This window comes from Guillardia theta (assembly GCF_000315625.1).
Source record: "Guillardia theta CCMP2712 unplaced genomic scaffold GUITHscaffold_67, whole genome shotgun sequence".
In the NCBI taxonomy this organism is placed as follows: Eukaryota; class Cryptophyceae; order Pyrenomonadales; family Geminigeraceae; genus Guillardia; species Guillardia theta.
The window spans coordinates 285,961-307,615 of record NW_005434607.1 but is presented as its reverse complement, the minus strand read 5'-3'; the positions used below and the strand labels follow the sequence as shown (position 1 = coordinate 307,615).

The following is a 21,655-nucleotide window of genomic DNA, read 5'->3' as shown; positions in this document are numbered from 1 at the left end:
TCCTGCTCCTGCTCCTGCTCCTGCTCCTGCTCCTGCTCCTGCTCCTGCTCCTGCTCCTGCTCTTGCTCTTGCTCCTGCTCCTGCTCCTGCTCTTCTCCCTTTTCAGCTTGGAGTGTCGTCATTATCATTTCATCCTTTCGCCCACAACACTTGATCCATCCTCACTCTCTCCCTCCCTCTTCCTCTTTCCCTCCCTCCCTCCCCTGGCTCATCCCACAGCGCTCCCTCCTCTCCTCCTCACCTGGTTTCTTCTCCTCTCGTTTGCTCGTCAAGCTGCTCTGTGCCGTTGCCGTCCTCTTGCCCCCGAACTTCATCTGATCACCCTCGTCATCCTCGAAGTCTCGCAAGCGAAGAAACAACGTGAAAGTGACTAAAGATCACGTCGACGTAGCTGCCGTCCTCGTCCTTGAGCCCTCTAGTGATTGCAAGGGGTTGAGATGGTGAGATAGCGTTTGAAAGTTGACGAGTCATCGTGGGTAAATTCATGATCATGATCATGATCATCATCATCATCATCATCATCATCATCATCATCATCAACAACAACAACAACATAATCATCATCAACAACAACAACAACATCACAAACAACAACACCATCACAAACAGCACCAACACCAACACCAACACCAACATAATCATCATCATCATCAACAACAACAACAACATCGTCATCATCATCATCATCATCATCATCATTATCATCATCATCAACCACACAAACAACAACAACAACAACAACAACAACATCATCATCATCATCATCATCATTACCAACAACACCGCCGCCATCACTATTATCATCAACAGCAAGATCAAGAGCAAGAGCAAGAGCATCTCACTTGGCTTCCAACATCTGAACGGCATGATCTGTCTCCATTGACTTCTGGGATCGACTTGTCAGCATGAAAATCATCTCAAGCTTCCATCAAAACCTGCCCGTTCTTCTTGTAGGCATCCCAGAGCAAATAAATCTGCTCATACTCATGATTCTCTGAAACCTTCTCCCCTCCCAACTCCCCTTCACTCCTCCTCCTCCTCCTCCTCCTCCAGTTTAATCCCTACCTTCTTGTAGATCTTGGTTACAAACGCTTTCACCTCAACCTGCAGGATCATAAGCACACAGATCTTGTATCACCTCGACCACCTTTCTGAAAGGAACATCTCTTTCCGCAAGAAACTCGTACAAGTATCGCATGTGGAACCTGCGAGGAGGACGAGGAGTTGGTTCAATCATCAGAACCCACGTGCTTGCGTGATCGGTAATGAGGATCATAGTGCAGTCTTTTACCGGTTGCTTTCGATAATCTCCTCTAGCTCCTGAAAGCGTATGAAAAGTGAGCTTTCGACGGAGGAAAATGAATGACGTCGCATTGCATCATTATCACAACATATCACTCTTGTTCAAATAGAGAAAGTGAGTGAAATCACATAGCGGACAGTAAGACATACTACTATTCACACAACAACACAACTCGCGACCTCAAACATCTCCCACGAACCTGTATGATCCACTCGATCACCAACCTCTCCAGCACTCTCCTGCTCCCTGTCAACCTCCCCCCCCAGCGCTAGCAGCGTCCTGACAGACCGATTGTCGTCTTCCTCGTCCCACTCGTTCTCCTCCTCGCCTTCCCTCTCCTGGAAGCCCTTCATCATCATCTCCTCCCACCAAGACTCTTGCATCTTCACCAGCAGAGGAACAAACTGCCTCCCGTCCTGCACATCACAGCACGTTCAGACTGGCAACGCACGGAAGAGGACACAACCTTGATCGGACTCGCCTGCCCGCTCCCTTTCGATTTTGCCTGCGAGTAGGAGAGAGTGAGGATCGCAAACCGCTGACTTTCCCCCATCACCCTCGATGCCAGCACATCCCTCTGGACCGGCTGGCCCTGGCGAGAGCGCAAACTTGTCAAGCACTTCCAGCAGCCCCCAGGCGACTTACCGAGAAATAGTCGACCTCGTTCTTTCTTGGGCTCGAGAAGCTGGGCGGCAGGTCAGGAGCTACCCGAGGGGGAACGCGTCCCTCTCACTTGGATCCATGGTACTCCAAGGGGCTGCCGTGATCACTGGTCATGATAGAGTGCTTGGAGCTCCCTGCTCAACAGACGGAGGCGCCTTGTCGTCAGATTGGGGCGGGTCAGTCAGCAGGGGAGCACCAGTGTCTAGTCGCAGGAAGTCGAAGCGCGTCTGCTCGTGGTCGAAGGGTCAAGGGCGGGGAGGAAGGGATTAGTTCCAACGCACCTGGTGCGACTCGTTCCTGCTCGAGCCGACGTTCTGCCGGACGAAAGGGAAGAGACTGGCGGCATCGTCCTCCTGCCATGGCTGTCAGCACGGCATGCCCCTGGCGGCGATCTCTGTCCCCGCACGTAGAGCTGACGGAAGTTGCTCTTTTCCTCCATCTCCTCTTGATTGGCAAGGAACTCTTCGATGGCCGTCATGCCATTTTCACCTCCACGTGCCACTCACCGTCATAATCCGGGGGAGACACTCTCCTCATCAACTTGTCGTCATCACTGTCAGTCCCATATAGGAAAAAGGATAGGGGAGGAGGAGGAGGAGGAGGTAGAAAGAAGGAGAAAGTGACATACGTTAGGCATCGACTTCGTCTTTCCAGATGACAATTGGCCGCCTTGCAGGCAAGTCTCGTCAGCCAGACTATCTCACACTGTCCACATCAATCTCATGAATTTCTCCATCAACATCAACGAATTTGTTCATCATCGTCAATGATTTTCTTCATCAACCTCATCAACAACTCTATCACATCACGGTATCATGATGTCTTGGATCTTTCCATCGCATCGTGCATTCTCTCACCAGCAAATGTTTTCACAGACGGGCGTCCCTTGGGTGCACTGCCAGTGCAGTCATACCAAAGATGACGATGTTGTCACTCAAGCTGCTCACAGACTGCTGTTCGACGGATTCTTCTTTCTCCTCGCATCTCTCTTCACTTCTGACTGCTTCCCGCCTTTCTTGATCCACGGCAACCTGTGCCCACACCCGTAAGGACAAGAATCAGGGAACACATCGCAGGATGAGGCATCACAACACACGTGGTAGCTGGAGTCTTGGAGAACAGCTCCTTGTCATATTCGCTCAGAGTATCGAAGTCATCCTTGCGATGCCTCCTGTCTTCCGCGTGCCCGGCTTCCCTCCCGTGCCCTCTGCCGCCTGGTGGAGCATAGATCCTGACCTGAAGTCAGGACTTGACCTTGTGAAAGTAGAGTGAAGTTCAGATGATGGAGATTATGATAGAGACGATGGAGATTGAGATGGAGATGGAGAATGAGATGATGATGATGATGGTGGTGGTGGTGGTGGTGGTGGTGGTGGTGGTGGTGGTGGTGGTGGTGATGATGATGATGATGATGATGATGGAGATGATGACTGCAAACATGCATTCTCTTGTTGAATCAACGAAACCTGCTCAAAGTATGTCGATCCGCCTTATCGAAATAATCCATGTCCTTTGCTTTGTGACTGGTGTTGCTGTGCATGAGCACAATCCAGATTCCAAGACGAAGAAGGGAGAGAGAGACATGGAGGGAGGGAGAGACATGATGTGAGGTAGAGGTAGAAGAGAGAGCGAGGAGAGAGAGAGAGGAGGGAGGAGAAGGAGAGGAGGGAGGCAGAGGGAGGGACGAACGACCTCTCACTGGCCTCTACGTCTCTATATCGAAGTTTCTACAAGCAGACGTCATCACAGACAAGAACGCCCCCCTCCCCCCCGCTCCTCCTGCTACCTCTGTAAGTGGAGTGCTCTTCGACCTGGGCGGCATCCTGCAGGCAGCATCTTCAGGGGCAGGAAGCATCGAGCAAGCTTGCCTGTTCGTCTTCCTCCATGACCTGCATCGGATCATCTCAGCCACCGCCATCGCACTCGCCGAGCTCACTCTCTACCTTGGGACGATCTGCCCGCTGTAGGTACCACCATGTCCTTCCTCCATCGCAGCTGCCCTCCTCCTCCTGTATCAAGGGAACTGGCTAGACTACAACCACAGGATCCTCCTGCTGCTCCGACGCAGCGCGCTCCTCCGCCGCGCTCCTCCTCCTCGCCGCCGCTGCCCTTCCTTCGCTTCCGACCATAGAGGTACTTTCAACGTCCCGGTACGACCGGCAGTGTGGGATATCCGTACCAAGTTTTTGAGCGAGAGATATAAGGGGGAATGGAGGGGAGGGGGAGGGAGGGGAGAGGGTTGGGGAGAGAGGGGAGAGGGTTGGGGAGAGGAAGGAGGGAGGAAGGAGAGAGGAAGGAGAGAGGAAGGAGAGAGGAAGGAGAGAGGAAGGAGAGAGGAAGAGAGGAAGAGAGAGGGAGAGGAGGAAGAAGGGAGAAATCAGCAGAAGAGGAGGGAGGGGAGAATTCAGGCGAGGAGGAGAAAGGAAGAAGCTGGGAGGGGAGGTCAGCAGAGAAAGATATGAGACAGTGGCAAGGAGTAAATGGAAGATAGAGCCGCATACGTCAGGCTGTGGGTACCAAGGATGAAGGAGTGTGGGTCAGGCAGGACAGAGCAGAACATGCATATAAGCTCAGTCGAGGAGCATCAGGGCGGTTAAGATCTCCAGGACAAGAGGGAGAGAGGCCTGCAAACACTGTCGTTGACTGTCCCCGCAGAACTGCTAAGAAGATGCCTTTCATCATGGTCAACTGGTTGCCCAAGGCTTGCAGGAACGCTGCTGTCAGGAAGGAGGTGGCGGATGCTATCATCAAGGCAGTGACGTCAGTGAAGAGCGCCGACATCTCCCCGGACAAGGTTGTGGTCAGGTTCGCCGAGGCCGTGGACGGGTTTCCCTTGCCCGCTGGGCATACGCATCTCAACGTCAACGAGCCCGTGAAGGAGGAGAAGAAGTGAGAGGGGAGGGGGCAGAGTATGCTGCTGCTCATGGCAGGGCAGGGGGACTGCGGTTCCCTTGGGGGTTTTATTCTTGTTGCGGGTTCAAGCAAAGATGCACATCCCACGAGAGTCCTTCACCTTCGAGCTTGCTCGTGCATGAGAATGGAGAGCTTTGCGAGCAAACTGTCATCCGAAAGGTTCCTCCGTGCCATGCCATCATGCCTGTTCCCATCTTGGCGGCTTGTCAAGGTCGATCGTTTGCTCGAGCACGTCCTCGCCGATCCCAAGGATCTTAGCGAAGCAAGAGCCCGGTGCTCCTCCCTCATTCTCGATCTCCCTGAACACCTGCACCATCTCCTTGTGGTGGAGGGCCCCGCTGAACATGTACTCTCCCCCGATCATGAAGGTTGGGATGCTGTTGATGTTCAGCCTCCGCAGGGCAAGCTGCGCCTCCTGAATCTCTCTCGTTCCCTCCTCCGAGCTCAAGAAGTCCTCCACCTCCTTCCTGTCGATGCCGATTCTGCTCGCCGCGTCCGTGAGCAGCTGGGTACTGTTGAGCTTCTCTCCTACCTCGAAGTGCCGGTAGTTGAGCAGATCGTACAGCGTCTCTGCCGCGACGATACCGCGCGTCTTCGTCACCCACTGCACCAGCCGGTGGCTCCTGAAGGTGCTGGAGGCGATCCTGTCCAGATTGAAGTGCGCAATGCCCACCTCCTGCCCGCGCTCCTTGAGCTTGTGCTGCTGCTTCTGCCTCTCCCAACCCCTGATCCCTCCCCACTTGCGGACCAGCCTCTCCCTGTTCGTCTCCCCGAACTCCTCGTCGCGCGGATAGTCCGGCTCGAGGAAGAAGGGGACCCGGATGAGGGTGAACCCCAGCGGATCCCCTGGCGACATTGGATGCGAATGTACCTCCTTCATGGCGTTCCAGAGGTGGCGCTTTCCAATGTACCCGTTGGGTCACATGGTATCGCTGACGAGCTCGATCGTGATCCTCTTGGTGGGACGTGGAGTTTGCGAGCTGAGCATTCTTGAGGTCCGAGGAACGATGGCCTGGGCTGGTCGAAGCAGACCCTTGAGCATTCCTCCGATTGAGATGTGAGAGGAGCTAAAGGATCAGGAAAGCTTGTGGCTCCTTCTCGTCCTCTTCTGTACCTTCCACTCACGCTCTCCTCTCCTCCTCTCCCTTACTCGACTCCCCGACGGCACGCCTTTATATGACTCATGACCTCTGCCACCACCCCTCCTTCTAGGCTACTTTACTGAACAAAATGACCCCCACCCCCTCCCCCTTGTCCTCACCATGCAGGCAGTGAGCGTTCAGTCGTTTGGAGGCCCCGAGGAGCTGAAGATCGCAGAGCTTCCCATCCCCTCCCCCGGCAAGAGCCAGGTCTGCGTCAAGCTCTTCGCCGCCGGCATCAACCGTGAGTGGAGAGCAGGGAGAAGGGGAGGGAGGGAGGGAGAGGTAGCTAGGGGAGGAATGAAGAGTTGTTGCGCTGTGTACTTGATGACGGGCTGACATGATGCTCTTGCTCTACAGCGGTGGACACGTACAAGAGAGCAGGAGTCTATGCTCAGCTTCCTCAGCTCCCTTACACACCAGGGACGGACGGCGCTGGAATCATTCATGCAGTCGGGGAGGGGGTGACCCAGTTTCGTGAGGGGGACAGAGTCTGGCTCAGCGGGAGCGTGACAGGAACGTACGCCCAGTACTGCACTGCGAACCTCACCGACGTCCATCTGCTCCCGGAGGCAGTGTCCTTCGAGCAGGGCGCGGGCATCGGGGTTGTGTACAGGACGGCGTACAGAGCCTTGTTCACAAGGGTCGCTACCAAGCCAGGCTCCGTGGTCTTCGTGCATGGCGCGTCAGGAGGCGTCGGGATAGCTGCGATACAGCTTGCCATCAGCCATGGGTGCACCGTCGTTGGGACAGCCGGGACGCCAGCTGGACTCGAGCTGATCCGCTCCCAAGGGGCGTACGCTGTGCTGCACAACCAGGAGGGGTACATGGAGGAGGTCCTGGCGATGACGCCGGAGAAGAAGGGAGCCGACGTCATCTTGGAGATGGCGGCACATGCAAACCTCGACAAGGACCTGAAGCTGCTGAAGAAGAACGGGACGGTGGTGATCATCGGGAGCAGGGGAAGTGTGGAGATCAACCCGCGCTCCCTCATGACGACGGAAGGGAACATCGTCGGGCTGCTGGGCCTGGGTTCCCCGGAAGAGCTTCAGTCTGTCTTTGACGGCATCCAGGAGAGGCTGGAAAAGGGCTCGATCAAGCCCGTGGCTGGGGTGAAGTTTCCCCTGTCGGAGGCGGCGGAGAGTCACGTAGAGGTGATCGAGCACAAGATGGGGACGACGGGGAAGGTGATCCTCGTCATCGAGCACTAGGGAACAAGGCGATAGGGTCCAGGTGGAGATGCAGAGAGGAGTAGGAGGAGGAGGAGGAGGAGGAGGAGGAGACGATGGCTGGGATGGCGGCGGGAGGAGAAGTCTACCAACATGTCTCGGCTCGCTGGATGCCTGTGCAAACATATCGGACATGACTTGTTGCGATGTTTTAAAGCCTTTCCCCACCCCCCTCCGGCCTCTTGCTTGCTCCTGCATTCTCTCTAACTCCTTGTCTTTCATTGAAAGCCTCCAATACGCCTACCATACACCTAGATCTTCAACAAAACCTTGCCCGTGCTTTTGCCAGCCTCGAGGTACTCGTGGGCCTCAGCAGCCTGCCGAAAGAAGAAGCATCAGCATCCTGCAGACTTGCGCAAGAGTCTTGAAGGACCTTGTCGAGGGCGTAGACCTTGTCGACGGAGACCTTGAGCTTGCCATCTCCCAACCACTTGAAAATCTCGTTGGATCGGTAAAGCATCTCCTGCCTGTCCGTGGTGTAGTCGAGGAGCTTCGGCCTGAACGTTTCCATCACCTGCACACACTCCCGCATCCTCTAAGTGACCTGGTCACGTAGGCCGACTTGTTGATGAGGCGGAGGACAGGGAAGGCAGGCACGGCTCCAGAGGCGTTTCCGAAGGAGACAAAGATGCCGCGTCTACGAGGAGCTAGTCAAACTACCTGAGGATGAAGAGGAAGCATGGAGGACAGCGAGGAGGGCAAGGGGAGGCAGCTCATGGGCAAGAACACAGCCTCTCTCCTCTCACCTGGCCAGGGAGTCGATGGAAATGTCGACAGTGTTCTTGCCGATGCCGTCAACAACGCACTTGACACCGACCCCGTTGGTGATCTCGAGAACACGCTTGACGACGTCGACGCTGCGCGGGAGAAAATCAGAAGAGTTCGTGAAGACAACAAAATGTTCAAGGCGGGGAAGTGAAGCAAACAAAGAAGATACTGCGCGGGAAAGGAACGTGCGACAAGATCGGGAGGAAGGGCTGAAGAAACCTCGTGTAGTCCTCGTAGCTGGTTCCGGGAACCTCGTCGAGCACGATGAGCTCATCGCAACCCGTGGAGCGGCCGACGGCCTGAAGCATCGAGTCAGCGAAGGATGGGGAGGGAGCGGAGATGGGACGGGTCACCTCCTTGCTCTTGGAGGTGGTGCCGATAACCTTGTAGCCCCTCAACTTTGCCATCTGATCGTGAAACACTCAATTTCTCTCCCTCCATCCTTCCCGTCCCAATCGCAAACCTGAGCCGCCCACTGGCAGGTGCCACCGCCGACGCCATGGATAAGGCACCACTCGCCGGGCTTGATCAGCTGCCAGCAGATGTGAGGCCCAGGCCGTATGCCCCAAGATACGGCATCACCTGAGCATGAGCATCGCTGACCAAGTAGTGAGCAGTCATTCCCTGTGACCAGTCTCAGCACGCGTGAAAACGTGAAACACATCCCCCCAAAGGACAAGGAAACGCAGACAAACATGGCCAAAGAGCCGACCTGCACAACGCAGGAAGTGGCAACATCGAGGCCGACGTTGTCAGGAACCGGCTGGAGCTTGGCAGACGGCACGGCGGAGTACTCGCAGTAGGTCTGGAGGATTGAATAGACAACCTTGTCTCCGACCTTGAAGCCTTGGGCCTCAGCCTGACCAGAACCATCGGGTTACCAAGAAGCTTCACAAGGGCAAAGGATTACCTTAGGTGTAGTCTGAGCAATGTACCCTCCTCCTTCCTGCAAGAACAATGAATGCTTTGCTCACGACTGGTGCGCTAAATGTCTTTTATACCTGTCCGCAGATGAAGGGGAGATCACGCTTATACAGACCACTTCGATGATAGGTGTCGATGAAGTTGATACCAGCGAACTCATTCTTGACCAAGACCTGACCATCGCTGATGGCGGGAACAGGATGCTTGCTGTCCAGCTTGAGAGCATCAGCAGGTCCCACTTGGCTCACCACCATCGCCTGGAGGAACAACCATCAGCGGCAAGCTCCGCAAGAGAGGCCAAGGAGGAGCAGGACGTCTTGCCTTCATGGTCGATGGGACGCTGGCAAGTCCTCTCTGCGACCAGGACGCGAAGTTCGCCCTCTTGATCAGCGCTTGCGCAGGCGACACTCTGAGCATGGACAGCATCTTCGCAGTTCCTCCCCACGTCCTCTCCTCACCTCTTTATATGTTACGGTTTGAACCGATTTGAACTTGTGTAAAAGTCGATTCAAACCTTGGTATCACCTCCTTGACTCGGATTTGATTCGATTCAAGCTGAAAATGCGAAACAACTCACTTTCGGCTTTTATGCACGTGTAGAAATTTGGTCTTTTTTGAGCTGTAAAAGAAATATCTGCCTCCGATAGGTTATGAGCCGTTGGTGACGTCAGCGGCGCCGGCCGGGCCGGCCGGGCCGCCAGACTGAGAGTCCATTCACCGGCCGCCCTCAGTATCATCGAGTACGGTCCATTACCATCGGATGTGACGGCCCTCATCACCGGTGACCCAGTCACGCATATCAGTGACACCGTCTGACGGTCTCACTGGAGCCTTCCCGGCGCCCGCCACGGCCGAGCCGTCACCGTCCGTGACGCCGGGAGTAAGTCAAGTTTCGGAGGAGCCCGCCATTCTCCTCCTGACTGAGCGTATGGTCCAAAAGTGAAATTGAGCGCCTTCAGTGTGAATATACGAAACTACATATACTCCAAAACTAGTTTCAGCGAAATCAAGAATAATCCATCTACAGGGTTACTTTTCTACAAGATAGAGAGCGGTTTAGAACTTGATGCCCTTGCTGGTGAGGAGCTTGCCGAGGGGGGAGTCGGGCTTGATCTTTCCGCTCATGAAAGGGTAGTACTTGCCGGGAGGGCACTTCTCGATCTCGAGCTGAGCCTTCACAACCTCCTCGATCTGCTCGCGGCTGTGGGCAATGTCGTAGACCTGCTGAGCGGCAGCGGCAGGGACGACGACGACTCCGTCCTGATCACCGACGATAACGTCGCCGGGGCGAACAACGACACCACCACAGTTGATGACACCGTTGCACTCCCAGGGCTGCATGGCAGCAGGCCCCTGCTTGGCGGTGGTGGAGAAGGAGAAGGTGGGGATGCCATAGCCTGCAAGGAGAGTATGTCAACAAGCTGTAGCAAATCTTCGAGGCCTCATATACCGATCATGGTATCAGTGTCACGGACAGATCCGTCGGTCACGAGGCCTCCGACCTGTCAGTAGCGGTCAGAGCAGAGCCAAGTCTATGCACGAGAGCTCACGTTGCGCTGCTTGAGGCGGAGGAACTTGATGTCTCCTCCAACGGACTCCCACGGGCCAACGGAGGACATGACGAGGACCTGCATGTGGTGTCAAGGGCACGAGACGGGGGAAGTCTTGTGCGGGCTTACAGTCTTGTTGTCGCACTTCTCGAAGGCCTCGTACTCGGGGGAGTTCTCGCCGCCGGGCTTGTCGGTGCCGATGTCAGGGCGCTGGGGGACGAAGCGGACAGTGACAGCTCTTCCCGCACACTTCATGCCCTTGGCGAGAGGTCTGTGACGACGCTGTGAGGAGCAGGATCCGACGAAGAGGGTGAATTACCTTGCTCCCTCGATGTAGCTGGACGGCCAGCCCATGACCCACAGACCATCGATGAGGCCCTGCGAGCGCATCAGCCCTGCCTGTTGCTCGTCTCGCTGATTCACCTGGGTGGAGAGCTTGGAGAGCTTCTCCAAGAGCTCATCGCTGACGGTGGTGGGGGACGCAGCAGGACCAGTGGCGAAGCGCTTGGTGGCAAAGGAGGGGAAAGCCTTCACTGCCTGAGCAGAGCTCGAGCGGGCGACTTGGCGGCAGGCCTGGCCAGCGATAGCGCGGCTAGCAGATCTAGTCCAACTTGTCAGAAAAAGACTGCCGCATCATGATCACTCTATCCACCACATGATCGCAAGCACACGAGTGATCGAGATAGTCAGGTGAGCGAAGTCCCAGTGATTCTCGGATTGTAATATAACATCAAGCTCAAAGATTTTTGGTATACACTCTCAATTCAACAGGTATCAGCAGCCACCACCATCGCCAAAAAGTGCGCATGAGTAGGAATCAATCAAACAAGAGGCGTTGGAAATGTTCTCGGATTTCAGTCTTACTCGCTTACTGCACTTCCCAATCCTCCTCTTTATCCTTCTCCTGCTCCTCGACTTCTCTGTCCCTTCTTCTCACCCTCCGTTACTGCCCTCACTCCCTCCTTCCTCCCTCCTTCTGAGAATCTCACCGGGCAAAAGAGAGCATGCTGTCCTCGGTTGGACGTGGCGGCCCCCCCTTTATAACTGACTAGCAAAAATACTTTTAACAAATGAAATGGTACAGAATTGATACCATGCTTCGGATAAAAGTAATATGTTTCTGTATTGAAATGAGTTTGCTTTTGCCTACAAATGAAGCATTTTAAAATGATATCATACAAATGTTTTTAAATATCACGAGTGGAATGGCCAACGAGTCCGCCTCAATATGTCTCTTAGGCTAGGCGAACCGGAAACGGTCAAAAGGTAGAGGGAGGGAGTGGACTATATGCGCTCATAGTCAATGATCCCTGGAGGGTTCTGCCTTTGCTCTCATGCCCCTGAGGGGGAGGGGCCAGAGCTGTAAAGTGGTTGTGTAAAAGGATTTATAATATTGTATATCATGATAAAATGTTTATTGACTTTGCTTGCATCACTGTGCAGTCCGCAGGGAAAAATGTTTTCAAAGCTGTCCACTGGTACTGATTTGTTTTAAACTTAAATTTATTTAAAGTAATATCTAACTTTTTAGATATCCCGTTTTATTTTTCTGACGGCGGTTTGGGGACGAATACTGTAAAAATATCCTCCTAAAATTGAATAAGTGATGGTTACTTTGGAAATTATTTGGGTTTTGGTTCGCACGATTTACACGGATCCTTTATGCGTGAGGGGAAAGGACAGGATGGGGGACGATGGAGAAGAGGAGCGAGAAGAAGATGAGAGGGGGAGGGATGGGGGTAGGAGAAGTGAACTACAATGAGAGGAGGAGAAAGAGAAGAAGATGGTAGAAGAGAAGGGCTGACATGCCCTGGTAAGATGGAAACCACAACGGAGGAGTTACAAGGTAGGAGTGGGCTAAGGAAACAAGGGGCGTTGAGGGCAAGGACAGAGAGGACAAACGCTCAGAGAGCATGTAGCGAACGAGGGAGGCAAGGGAGTTTGCGTTCTCCATGTGGAGGATGGTGTTTCTTGGCGGCATGACAAGCTGACGTCCCCTTGCTGCAGTCCCAACCTCGACATGATTGCTCTGCGACGCTCCTCTGCTCTCAATGCCGTCCGTTCCTTGGCCGTTAAGGCCTCGGCTCCCCAGGTTCGCTCGTACGGCGAGCGTGCGGCCGACCAGAGCCGATGGGGTATGACCCCCAAGACCTTCGAGAGCGTCTTGGACCGTTTTGCGCAGGTGAGAGTTGTTAGAGGTCTTTGATGATGATGCTTGGAACCACTGGATCTCGCACGTTTTGCTGTTATGATGTGGGAGGGAGGTAGAGGAAGGGGATGGGGACGCAGAGGAAGATCGATGATGAACTCCTCTCTTCGCCTACGTGATGTTCACTCGCTGCCGCAGCACCGTGCATGCGCTGTGCTCCGTACCCCGACGGCGGAAGCGGCTCCCAAGGCCATGCAGGCAGCCATTGACGGAGGCTTCAAGATCGTCGAGTTCACCCTTACCACCCCCAAGTGCCTCGACGCCGTCGCCGACTTCCGCAAGAAGTACGACGGCAAGGTCATGATCGGCTGCGGTACCATCATGGACATCGAGGATGCCCAGAACGCGCTCGATGCTGGAGCTGAGTTCATCGTCGCTCCCGTCCTCGTCCCTGAGGTCCCCGCTGCCCCTGTCGCCCCCTTCTTCTCCGTTGACCGCCAGACACTGCAGGTTGTCACCTGGTGCCGCACCCGCAACGTGGTTTGCATCCCAGGATGCTGCACCCCGACTGAGCTCTACCAGGCCTACAAGGTGTGTGAAGTTGCAAGAGGAGGGGAGAGGAGGAGAGAGGGGGGCAGAGGATAGATGTTTGAATCTTCATCAGGCCGGAGCCCCCATCCAGAAGTTGTTCCCTGGAGTCGCCGGTGGACCCGACTTTGTCAAGGCAGTTTCTGCCGCCCTTCCCATGCTCAAGATCAACCCCACCGTGAGACTCCCTCCCTTCCCCCCGCCCTCTCCCCTCCTCCCTGCCGTCTCCTCCTTCCCTCTACCCTTCTCATACTTCGGCTCATCCTCTGCGGTCTGCCCCTGACGCTGCCTGGCAGTCGGGAGTTGACTTGAACAACGCGCACGAGTTCCTTCAGAAGGGAGCTGCCTCCGTCGGACTCGTCGCCCCTCTCTTCGACCCGCAGGACATCTCCAGCGGCAACTGGGACAGCATCAAGGCTAAGGTGAGGAGGAGGAGGAGGAGGAGGATGGAGAGGATGACGAAGTTGAGCAGGCAGAGAAAGTGATCAAGAACGTGGAGAGCGTCGGTCCTCTCAAGCGATGAAGAGTTTAGCTGGGAACCTCTTTGTTGGGGTGTGGAGGAACAACTCTTAAGCTCCTAGATGTCTTGTAAATGCTTCTACGTTGATGTAGCCGTGTGATTGTGAAAGGAGATGGAGGGACGGACAAGGCAAACGATCATTCTTTCTCTTACAAGGCCGTCCTGAAAAACATCATCCTCGTCCTCCTCCTGCACAACCCACTGCTTCCACCACCGCCTCTTCCTTCTTCCTTCAGCTCTGTCCCCTCTAGTGCGCTACCCACTCGATCTTCTTGATATCGATCCCCTCCTGCGCTTCCAATCAGCACCGGAACAGAATCACATGGAGGAAGAGGTCCATGTTCGAGCGGAAAGGACAAGAGCAGTGCAGATTGTCAGGGAGGGCAAGGAGAGGAGGAGGGAGGAGAAGAAGACAGAAGGCAAAGAGGAGGACACAGGACAAGAAGACAGCAGGAGAGAGGTAAAGAGAGAAGGCAAGGGGAAGGAGGCGAAAGAGGAGGGAAACACAACGGTGGGCCGACCTGCACCATCTCCCACAGAGGCGACATCTCTCTCAGCCTATGCACGTGCTTCTCCACCAGGTTGACAGCGTAGTCGATCTCCTCCTCGGTGGTGAAGCGACCGATACCGAACCTGATGGACGTGTGTGCCATGTCCTCGTCCACCCCGAGCGCTCGCAGGACCTGCAAACACTGTCAGGAACGTGTCGCGCTCGCTCGGAAGGCTGACGTAGGAGGGCTCGAGGGAGGCGGAGGTGCAGGCGGAGCCGGAGGAGACGGCGACTTCCTGCTCCCCAGTGAGACTGACAGGTCCGGAGAGGAGAGGAGCGCACCTTGAGGGCCATGAGGAGGCTCTCGCCCTCCACATAGGCGAAGGAGAGGTTGAGGTTTCCTGTGGGGACTGTGAGCACCTGGCCAGGTCCTCCGTTGCTCTTCCTCCTCTTCCTACCAGGATAGCGCGACTCAGGATCACCGTTCAGGGTGACATGGGGCACTCGCTGCATGACGGCCTTGTACCTTCCAGAACTCATGAGACAAGAGCAGAAACGGGTTGGAGGAGCCAAGAGTCAAGAAGCATGCGCAACGAGGGGTTCTGCTAGCAGCAAGAGGAAGGGAATTCGGGGAGCTAGGAGCATACATCTTTTCTGAAAGCCGCTTAGCATGAGCGTAGTCCCTTTCCCTCTCCTCCAGCGCGATCCTGGCGGCCGCACCCAAGCCAACAGCAAGAGGAGCAGGCACAGTGCCGCTCCTGAGCCCGCGCTCTTGTCCACCTCCGCTGATGATCGGCTCAATCCTGCACAAGGGGTCAAGGGCAAAGTTCTGAGACAAGTTGACAAAGGCATCAAAAGAAATCTCTCAGTTGCACCTCTAGTATCTGCTGTAAAAGCTCCGCTACCATTAACGGGTGGGTACTCAATTTGATTCTGAAATAGCTCTCCCTCATGCTTCCCTCTCCCTCATGCTTTCCTTTCTCCTCTCGTCTCTATCTATCCTGCCTCCTCGCTTTCTTGTCCCATAATTTCTTCACACCCTTACACCTTCACTCCCACTCATCTCCAGACTGACAACTTGCAGCAACGTCCCACCTCACGCGAGGACGGCGGCGGATGTACAGCGCTCCGACGCCCTTGGGTCCATAAATCTTGTGACCGGAGATGGACGCGAGGTCCAGATTCCACTCGTTGACGTTGACGTCAATCTTGCCTGCTGCCTGTGCGATGTCCGAATGGAAGAACACCTTGTTCTCCCGGCAGATCTTCCCGATCTCCACCATGGGCTGGATCACTCCAATCTCGTTGTTCACCGCCATGACTGACACCAGCGCCGTATCCGGTCTGATCGCAGCTCGCAGCGTGTCCAGGTTGATCAGGCCGTTGGCCTGCACCGGCAGGTAGGTGATCTCGAAGCCCTCGTTCTGGAGCACGCGGCAGGAGTCGAGCACGCACTTGTGCTCAGTCTGAGTCGTGATGATGTGCTTCTTCTTGGCTCCGTAGAACCGAGCCACTCCCTTCACTGCCATGTTGTTGCACTCGGTCGCTCCACTCGTGAACACGATCTCCTTGGCGTCGGCTCCGATCAACTTCGCAACATGCCCGCGAGCCTCTTCCACTAGCTCCTCTGCTTCCCACCCGTAGTGATGCGACCTGCTGTGGGGGTTGCCGTACTGCCAGGTCAGCAAAGGCATCATGGCGTCAAGCACGCGAGGATCCATTGCTGTTGTGCTCTGGTTATCAAGGAATGCCGACCTCCCTTCCTTCGCCTGCCCTGCGATGCTGAAGTCCATGTTGGAGTTCGTGGTGGAGATTTGCAACCATCGCCTGCCCTCCTTGGGAGCTGTAGCTGCGCACCTCCGAACGACGATAGACGAGGTGAGCTTGCTCCCAAGAGTTTTGGAGCCTCTCAGCGCTATAGCGAGCATGATATCCCTACAAGTTACAAGTTAAGACATCTTACGACTAGCATGGACCCTTGACTTGCTACTCTGGAAGCAAATCGCTATACTCGCGATGCTCTGCTCTAAATATAATTGCCGCCGTACATGTATTTGAGATATCCTGAATAATTCAGCTTTTCACACTTACACTGTATACAAACTTTTCCCCACGTACCCATCTATCCTCGAGCTTCCGAGTTTGACCAAATGATTAACTGCCCTTGCCCATGCTCCCTCCTCACCCATATCCTCTTCGCCTTGCTACACATCTTGCCCCTTCCACTCCTCCTAACAACTCCTGCACCACCTGCAACTCATGTAGCGCCTGCATCCCTTGAATCGCCTGCATCACCTGTACTGTCTCTCCTACCGTCCTTCTGCTCATGTCATTCCTGGTACTCGTGCTTTCCTTGAGTTCATTTCCTTCCATGTTCGCCCAGAGAAGACTACCCTACCCCCCTTGACTACCCCCACCACACACAAGCATGATCCAGAATTACCCTACCCATATTTCATGATGCCACTTATCTACCCTACCCCCATCATTCCATTCAAGTGCACATACACCCACAATGAATCATCATATTACCCCACGTAATGACTGGCCTGGATGACCTTCAACTTTATTTCACCCGTTCAGTGATACCCTACCCCCACAAACACAATTTCAAGACCACCCCTGTTAGACATCTTTATAACATGCAAAAGGCACTCCATGACTACCTACCCCTGGATTACATGAATTGATCACCCTACCCACTAATTCAGCTTGGATAAGAGGTAAAAAGACCCCATCATGTCTCTATTAGACAGGATGAGGTAGGGTAGTAACGGTACCCATTTCCTATACGATAAAAGTAGGGTGCTGTGTCTATTAGGGTAGGGTGGAGGTGGACAGGTCTCCTCTGAACAACGGTGTTTCAGCAGGGAGCATATAGTAATCCAACATGATATTTAGGGGGTGGGGTCAAAAAGGAGGGGTCCTCTGGACGGGGGTAGATTGTTTGTGCTAGGAATGAGAGGGGCAACAATACGAATCGTTCTCTTTTTCCAAATGCGGGGGGATGTGGGCCACCCAGTGTGAAGCTTGGTGGGTTTGGAGGGGACCTTTCAAATCCTGTTTCAAATCGCTAAAACTCGTCCCTTGCGTGCGGTATGAGGGTAAAACCTCATCCCCCTCGTTCACATTACCCTCATCCCCCGCATTTTCGTGGAGTCCATAATGCGACGTTTCATATTGTTGCCCCTCCCGTTTCTAGCACAAACAACAACCCCCCACCCCCCAACCCACCACCATCCATCTACCCCTTGAATTCAGTAGGTAGAATTGCGTATTGTACCCCTTCTATGATCCATCATTGGAACCCGTTGTCTTTCTACCCTACCCCTGTCTATCTAGCAGCCTTCCAGCCATGCCCAAAACTACAACAAGCTACCGCAGTTATGACCACCCGTGCTATCATTGCTCATACCCCTTGTTTCAATACTGAAAAAATGGTCCATGTACCGGTACTTGAAGTACCTCTACCCCCTAAATTCCATCCTAACCCACCTTGTCCCAATTCGGCATGGCCGGCGATTCATGCAGGTTTGTGCCGAAGAGCGCAAGGAAGGGAGGCGGATGCACGAGCTGAGGCCCCTCCACCTCCTCTCCATCCACCTCCTCTCCCACCATTCATGAGCAGCAACAGGATGAGGAAGAGCCTCTCCTCTCCTCTGCGAGAGCTGCTGAGGAAGGGCAAGTAAGGGTGGATGTGGAGGTGGGAGAAGTGAAGGGGCAGGTGGAGGGAGGGAGGAAGGGGTTGATCATTTCCTTCCTCACCCTCCTTCTATCCATCCCTGCACTTGTGGGTGCATGATGCTGGCCTGCGCTGGTGATCCCCCTCCTAGGAGGCACCGTCACCAGCGCGTCTAGGCAGCTAGGGCACTTCCTATCCCTGGGTGTTAATTTTCTAGTTTTCTCCTTCTCCTTCGTCTTCGTCCTCAGGAACGCTGTCAATGGCAGAAGACATATCCCTGGTCACTGCATGCGCTTTGGCCCTGCCTACCTCACGCTCCTGGCGGCTATCCTGATCCTGGGTGACAACATGCGCCATGTTCTGCAAGACACGAACGTGTGGCCTGCGGGGCCATGGCCTGGTTCGAGCCAGTACGTTCCCAACTGCGCTGTGAGGATCGCAATGTCGCCTCCTCGGTCATGCAACGCCAGCACTGACTGTGGCTCGTTTGACTGCGGGGGAGGGTCGTACGCGGTCGGCGAGGGGAGTTCATGTTTCACGTGCTACATCGGCGAGGGCAGCTTTGACCACACGTGTAGCACGGGGATGGAATCTATGTCCTGTCTTTCTACTGTCGGGTTGGTCTTCTTGAGCATGACGTATGCCGGGTTTGCGCTGTTCTTCTTTGCAACATTCTGGAATGCGGACCTTGTTGGCAAACTGCGGAAGATACGCGAGGAGTGGAAGGCGATCAGGGCGGACGACGGGATATGAATGCAGAAGGTGAAGTGAAGGGTGCGCGGAGAGTTTCAAGAGCCGAGGTCGGATGACATGCTGTCCACAAAGCTTATGCACGGACATCATTGAAGGACCCGGGATCCTGTAAGCCTCGCACATCCTTGCAACTTGCTCGCCGATGGTGCAACTAGGTACTCTGATCAGCAGGCGAGGGAGTAGTAAAAGAGATCATTGAAGGAAGGTAAGGCAGTAGGAATGCCATGTCAGACACTCGCACGTCAGCTGGTCCTTGATCTTGCTCGTCTTCCAGGCGGCAGACAGGCAGTTGGTGACGATACTGCTCATCAGCCCCCAGCAGCTCAGGTCCTTGCAGACCGAGGCGATGCCTTCGACTGTGCAGTCCGCCAGGCCCTTGTTGCAGACGGAGAGGATGCAGTAGGGGTCGTCACCGCATCTGCCTGCCTGTTAGAACGGGGGTAGGGTGCAGGGTTGTGAAGAGACTTGCGGTAGAGAGAAATGAGGCAGGCTGGGAGTAGGCGGAGAATGGAATGAAGCATGGAAGGGGGATGTAGACAGGGAGCACGTGGAGGGGGTAGACGGAGATGGTGGAGGGAGAGGAGGACGGGACCAGAGAAGGAGAGGAGGGAGGAGGGAGAGAAGGAATGATGATAAGAGGATTTGAAAATCACCGCGAGCGGATTGACGAGCTGGGGCACCGAGGCAGATCTTCGGGCAGCGTCAAGTTGACGGTGGGCGGGGGGGCCACGCCATAGTAGAACTGCTTCCTGTCCTGCGAGGGAGATGAGAAGATGAGGGAGTGAGGAGGGGAACTGAAGAAGAAGGTGTCTCAAGCAGAGAACTTGGCAGGAGGAAGGAAGGAGAGGGTGCTTCTTCTTGCTGATCCCCTGTTCATCTTTCCCGTTTCCAAAGTTTTCCGGAAAGATTGACAAGGAAAGGGAGGGGGCACACGTGTCCAACGTGACGAGACCAGTGAGGGGTTGGAGAGAATGACAGGGGAGCGCGGGCAAGGAGCAGAGCAGGGAAGGGCAGGGAGGTGGAGAAAAGGAAAACAGAGGGAATGCAGAGGAGGAGGAAGAGAGGAACAGGTGGGAAGGCACGAGACGGAGGAGGGAGCAAGTGCCTTGCACTGCGGCAAGGGGCTCAAACCTGGTAGCAGGTCTTGCAGGAGCCACAGGATAAAGGGCACTCATCGCATCCCACGCCGATCTGCTGCGCGCAGAAACTAGCGCTGATGGTGTCGCAGGTGAGGAAGACGTCGTTGAGAATTCCTGGTGGCTGAGAAGGAGGTGAGAGAGCAAGAGGATGCGTGAGCAGGAGCAGGAGCAGGAGCAGGAGCAGGAGCGGGAGCGGGAGCGGGAGCGGGAGCGGGAGCGGGAGCAGGAGCAGGAGCAGGAGCAGGAGAGAGGAAATTCTGGCAACAGAAAGGTACAACAGACATCTGCAGGTTGCAGCAAGGTGTCAATGATTACCTGAGGCAACTTGTAGGACCAGGAAGGGTTGTTGAGACAGGGAAAGTACTCCACTCGAGCCGCCTCGACCCTCTGCTTCTGCGAACAAACACCAAACCTGTCAATCTTGGCGATGATGGCGATATTTCCAACATCACAATGTACAGTCGTCTTACCACCTTCGTAGCGTTTGCCAGACATTCTTGTTGGGCAGCCAGACAGTCACTTACACAAACGCTCGGCGGTTCCATGCACTGGCAGAGCCGGCGAGCGGAGGAGATGCTGCGAGCAAACTTCATCAACCGGGTTGAGACGGGGGGGAAGGGGGGGGAGGGGGGACCTTGGAACAGCAGAGCAGGAGGAGGAGGAGGCGGGGGAAGCGAACGCAGGATTCAATGCGTAGCAGACGAGCCCGTCGCCAGCAAGTGGGAGCGCTGTTGTGAAGCTCCTCTGCGAAACGTCAGTCATTCAGAGCAAGAAATGGAGGACGACAAGGACGAGGAGAAAAATGAAAAGGAGGAAGAGGAGAAAGAGGAGGTGGTGGAGGATAATGAGAAAGAGGAGGAGAACCAAGAGGAGCAGCAGCAGCAGCAGCAGCAGAAGATAGCATGGATGAAAGGCGCATAAGAGGACGACACGTAGCGGCGGGAACGCGGGGGAGAACAAGAGGCCTCACAGTGCCAGCGGTGCCGAACTCATCGATCATAGGGAGGGCGGCGAGGTCGGAGGGCTGGAGGAAGTGTAGGTGCAAGGGGTCGAGAATGTAGCTCCTCTCGCAGGTAGCGTTCCTCTCCTCCCCGGCTTGCTTGAGAACTTGAACCAGCGAGACGTTAAAGGAGCTGACGAGCAAGCTGCTCCCTGTGTGGGGTATGCAGTAAAAGCCGGGGAGAATGCGAGCACAGGCAGCATTGCAATCTTCAGAGGCTTCAGCGAGCACCCAGGTGTCTCCTGCTGCCACCGGCTTGTCCTCTCCCCGCGCGTTGATCCCCCGCGAGTCAAACCGTCCTTGCTTCGCCATGCAGTTGGTGAGCTGGCGGGCGCAGCAGATCTCCTCGTCATCGATGCAGACGCAGGAGGAGAGGGAGGATGTAGTCGAGCCCGTGGAGCAGACGAAGCCTGTGGATCCCTTGAGATGTGGCAACAGAGACCCGGGACAGAAGGAGAGTACAGGAGCGTGAGAGGGAGGAAGCAAGAAGAGAACAAGGGAGGAAGCAGGAAGACTGCAGGGAGGCACGACTTACCTTCCTCGACTGTGCAGTGGCTGCTGCATCCGTCCCCGAGGTCAGTGTTGCCGTCGTCGCAACCCTCCTCCGGCTGCTTCAGCCCATCGCCGCAGATGGGGGCGCACGTGAAGCCATCGCCCAAATAGCCGATGAGACACGTGCAGGTGAAGGAGCCCGGGACCTGACCAGCAGAGTGAGGGAGGAGGTGGAGGGGGGAGAAGGGCAGCAGGAGCAACAGCGGCAGATCATCGGAGGAAGGGAGGGGTTAGATCAGGTACAAGACAGGCAGACGACAGGTAGGGAAGGAGGAGGAGGAGGAGGAGGACGA

The 21,655-nt window shown here is 55.2% G+C and overlaps 10 protein-coding genes across 10 annotated transcripts in view; 4 read left to right on the top strand and 6 right to left on the bottom strand.

Annotated features, from left to right (window-relative positions):
• Positions 1-838: 838 nt before the first annotated feature.
• On the bottom strand, positions 839-3,956 carry GUITHDRAFT_142770 (hypothetical protein; the record flags this gene model as incomplete). The annotated part of the gene is made up of 19 exons (XM_005827385.1): positions 839-886; positions 936-974; positions 1,066-1,104; positions 1,139-1,205; positions 1,292-1,320; positions 1,528-1,719; positions 1,770-1,895; positions 1,949-1,988; positions 2,037-2,100; positions 2,163-2,193; positions 2,248-2,319; positions 2,595-2,635; positions 2,824-2,861; positions 2,914-2,997; positions 3,063-3,197; positions 3,433-3,498; positions 3,659-3,693; positions 3,753-3,789; positions 3,910-3,956. 19 exons carry the CDS (start codon positions 3,954-3,956, stop codon positions 839-841), a joined length of 1,230 nt encoding a protein of 409 aa, XP_005827442.1.
• A 678-nt stretch (positions 3,957-4,634) lies between these two features.
• Positions 4,635-4,859, top strand: GUITHDRAFT_75493 (hypothetical protein; the record flags this gene model as incomplete). Its single annotated transcript, XM_005827384.1, has 1 exon — positions 4,635-4,859. One exon carries the CDS (start codon positions 4,635-4,637, stop codon positions 4,857-4,859), a length of 225 nt encoding a protein of 74 aa, XP_005827441.1.
• Positions 4,860-5,057: 198 nt separating this feature from the next.
• On the bottom strand, positions 5,058-5,759 carry GUITHDRAFT_142769 (hypothetical protein; the record flags this gene model as incomplete). Its single annotated transcript, XM_005827383.1, has 1 exon — positions 5,058-5,759. One exon carries the CDS (start codon positions 5,757-5,759, stop codon positions 5,058-5,060), a length of 702 nt encoding a protein of 233 aa, XP_005827440.1.
• Positions 5,760-6,141: 382 nt separating this feature from the next.
• Positions 6,142-7,229, top strand: GUITHDRAFT_75519 (hypothetical protein; the record flags this gene model as incomplete). Its single annotated transcript, XM_005827382.1, has 2 exons — positions 6,142-6,262; positions 6,379-7,229. 2 exons carry the CDS (start codon positions 6,142-6,144, stop codon positions 7,227-7,229), a joined length of 972 nt encoding a protein of 323 aa, XP_005827439.1.
• A 153-nt stretch (positions 7,230-7,382) lies between these two features.
• Positions 7,383-9,367, bottom strand: GUITHDRAFT_88734 (hypothetical protein; the record flags this gene model as incomplete). The annotated part of the gene is made up of 12 exons (XM_005827381.1): positions 7,383-7,564; positions 7,621-7,744; positions 7,792-7,884; positions 7,994-8,104; positions 8,235-8,314; positions 8,369-8,422; positions 8,479-8,547; positions 8,598-8,639; positions 8,728-8,874; positions 8,926-8,961; positions 9,017-9,196; positions 9,261-9,367. Coding segments are annotated over 12 exons (1,109 nt in total), but the record flags the coding sequence as incomplete, so codon positions are not given.
• Positions 9,368-9,995: 628 nt separating this feature from the next.
• Positions 9,996-10,879, bottom strand: GUITHDRAFT_158312 (hypothetical protein; the record flags this gene model as incomplete). The annotated part of the gene is made up of 5 exons (XM_005827380.1): positions 9,996-10,336; positions 10,390-10,441; positions 10,490-10,567; positions 10,619-10,760; positions 10,809-10,879. The coding sequence occupies 5 exons, from the start codon at positions 10,877-10,879 to the stop codon at positions 9,996-9,998; spliced, it is 684 nt and encodes a 227-aa protein (XP_005827437.1).
• Positions 10,880-12,494: 1,615 nt separating this feature from the next.
• On the top strand, positions 12,495-13,833 carry GUITHDRAFT_154132 (hypothetical protein). The gene is made up of 6 exons (XM_005827379.1): positions 12,495-12,671; positions 12,837-13,094; positions 13,149-13,229; positions 13,303-13,404; positions 13,523-13,648; positions 13,699-13,833. The coding sequence occupies exons 1-6, from the start codon at positions 12,510-12,512 to the stop codon at positions 13,747-13,749; spliced, it is 780 nt and encodes a 259-aa protein (XP_005827436.1). The 5' UTR covers positions 12,495-12,509; the 3' UTR covers positions 13,750-13,833.
• Positions 13,834-13,875: 42 nt separating this feature from the next.
• On the bottom strand, positions 13,876-16,173 carry GUITHDRAFT_159949 (mitochondrial cysteine desulfurase). The gene is made up of 7 exons (XM_005827422.1): positions 15,332-16,173; positions 14,884-15,039; positions 14,695-14,762; positions 14,579-14,637; positions 14,476-14,532; positions 14,268-14,429; positions 13,876-14,035 (listed from the first exon to the last, which is right to left on the bottom strand). The coding sequence occupies exons 1-7, from the start codon at positions 16,162-16,164 to the stop codon at positions 13,994-13,996; spliced, it is 1,377 nt and encodes a 458-aa protein (XP_005827479.1). The 5' UTR covers positions 16,165-16,173; the 3' UTR covers positions 13,876-13,993.
• A 1,573-nt stretch (positions 16,174-17,746) lies between these two features.
• GUITHDRAFT_154131 (hypothetical protein) lies at positions 17,747-18,883 on the top strand. Its single transcript, XM_005827378.1, has one exon. The coding sequence runs from the start codon at positions 18,207-18,209 to the stop codon at positions 18,669-18,671; it is 465 nt and encodes a 154-aa protein (XP_005827435.1). The 5' UTR covers positions 17,747-18,206; the 3' UTR covers positions 18,672-18,883.
• Positions 18,884-19,320: 437 nt separating this feature from the next.
• GUITHDRAFT_113482 (hypothetical protein) overlaps positions 19,321-21,655 on the bottom strand; it is a gene marked incomplete at both ends in the record, with an annotated part of 5,089 nt that continues 2,754 nt past the window's right edge. The window contains 7 exons of the mRNA XM_005827377.1: positions 19,321-19,425; positions 19,803-19,931; positions 20,126-20,203; positions 20,263-20,386; positions 20,490-20,554; positions 20,781-21,220; positions 21,346-21,508. Of these exons, the coding sequence (XP_005827434.1) occupies positions 19,321-19,425; positions 19,803-19,931; positions 20,126-20,203; positions 20,263-20,386; positions 20,490-20,554; positions 20,781-21,220; positions 21,346-21,508 (1,104 nt within the window). The remainder of the gene's footprint in view (positions 19,426-19,802; positions 19,932-20,125; positions 20,204-20,262; positions 20,387-20,489; positions 20,555-20,780; positions 21,221-21,345; positions 21,509-21,655) is intronic.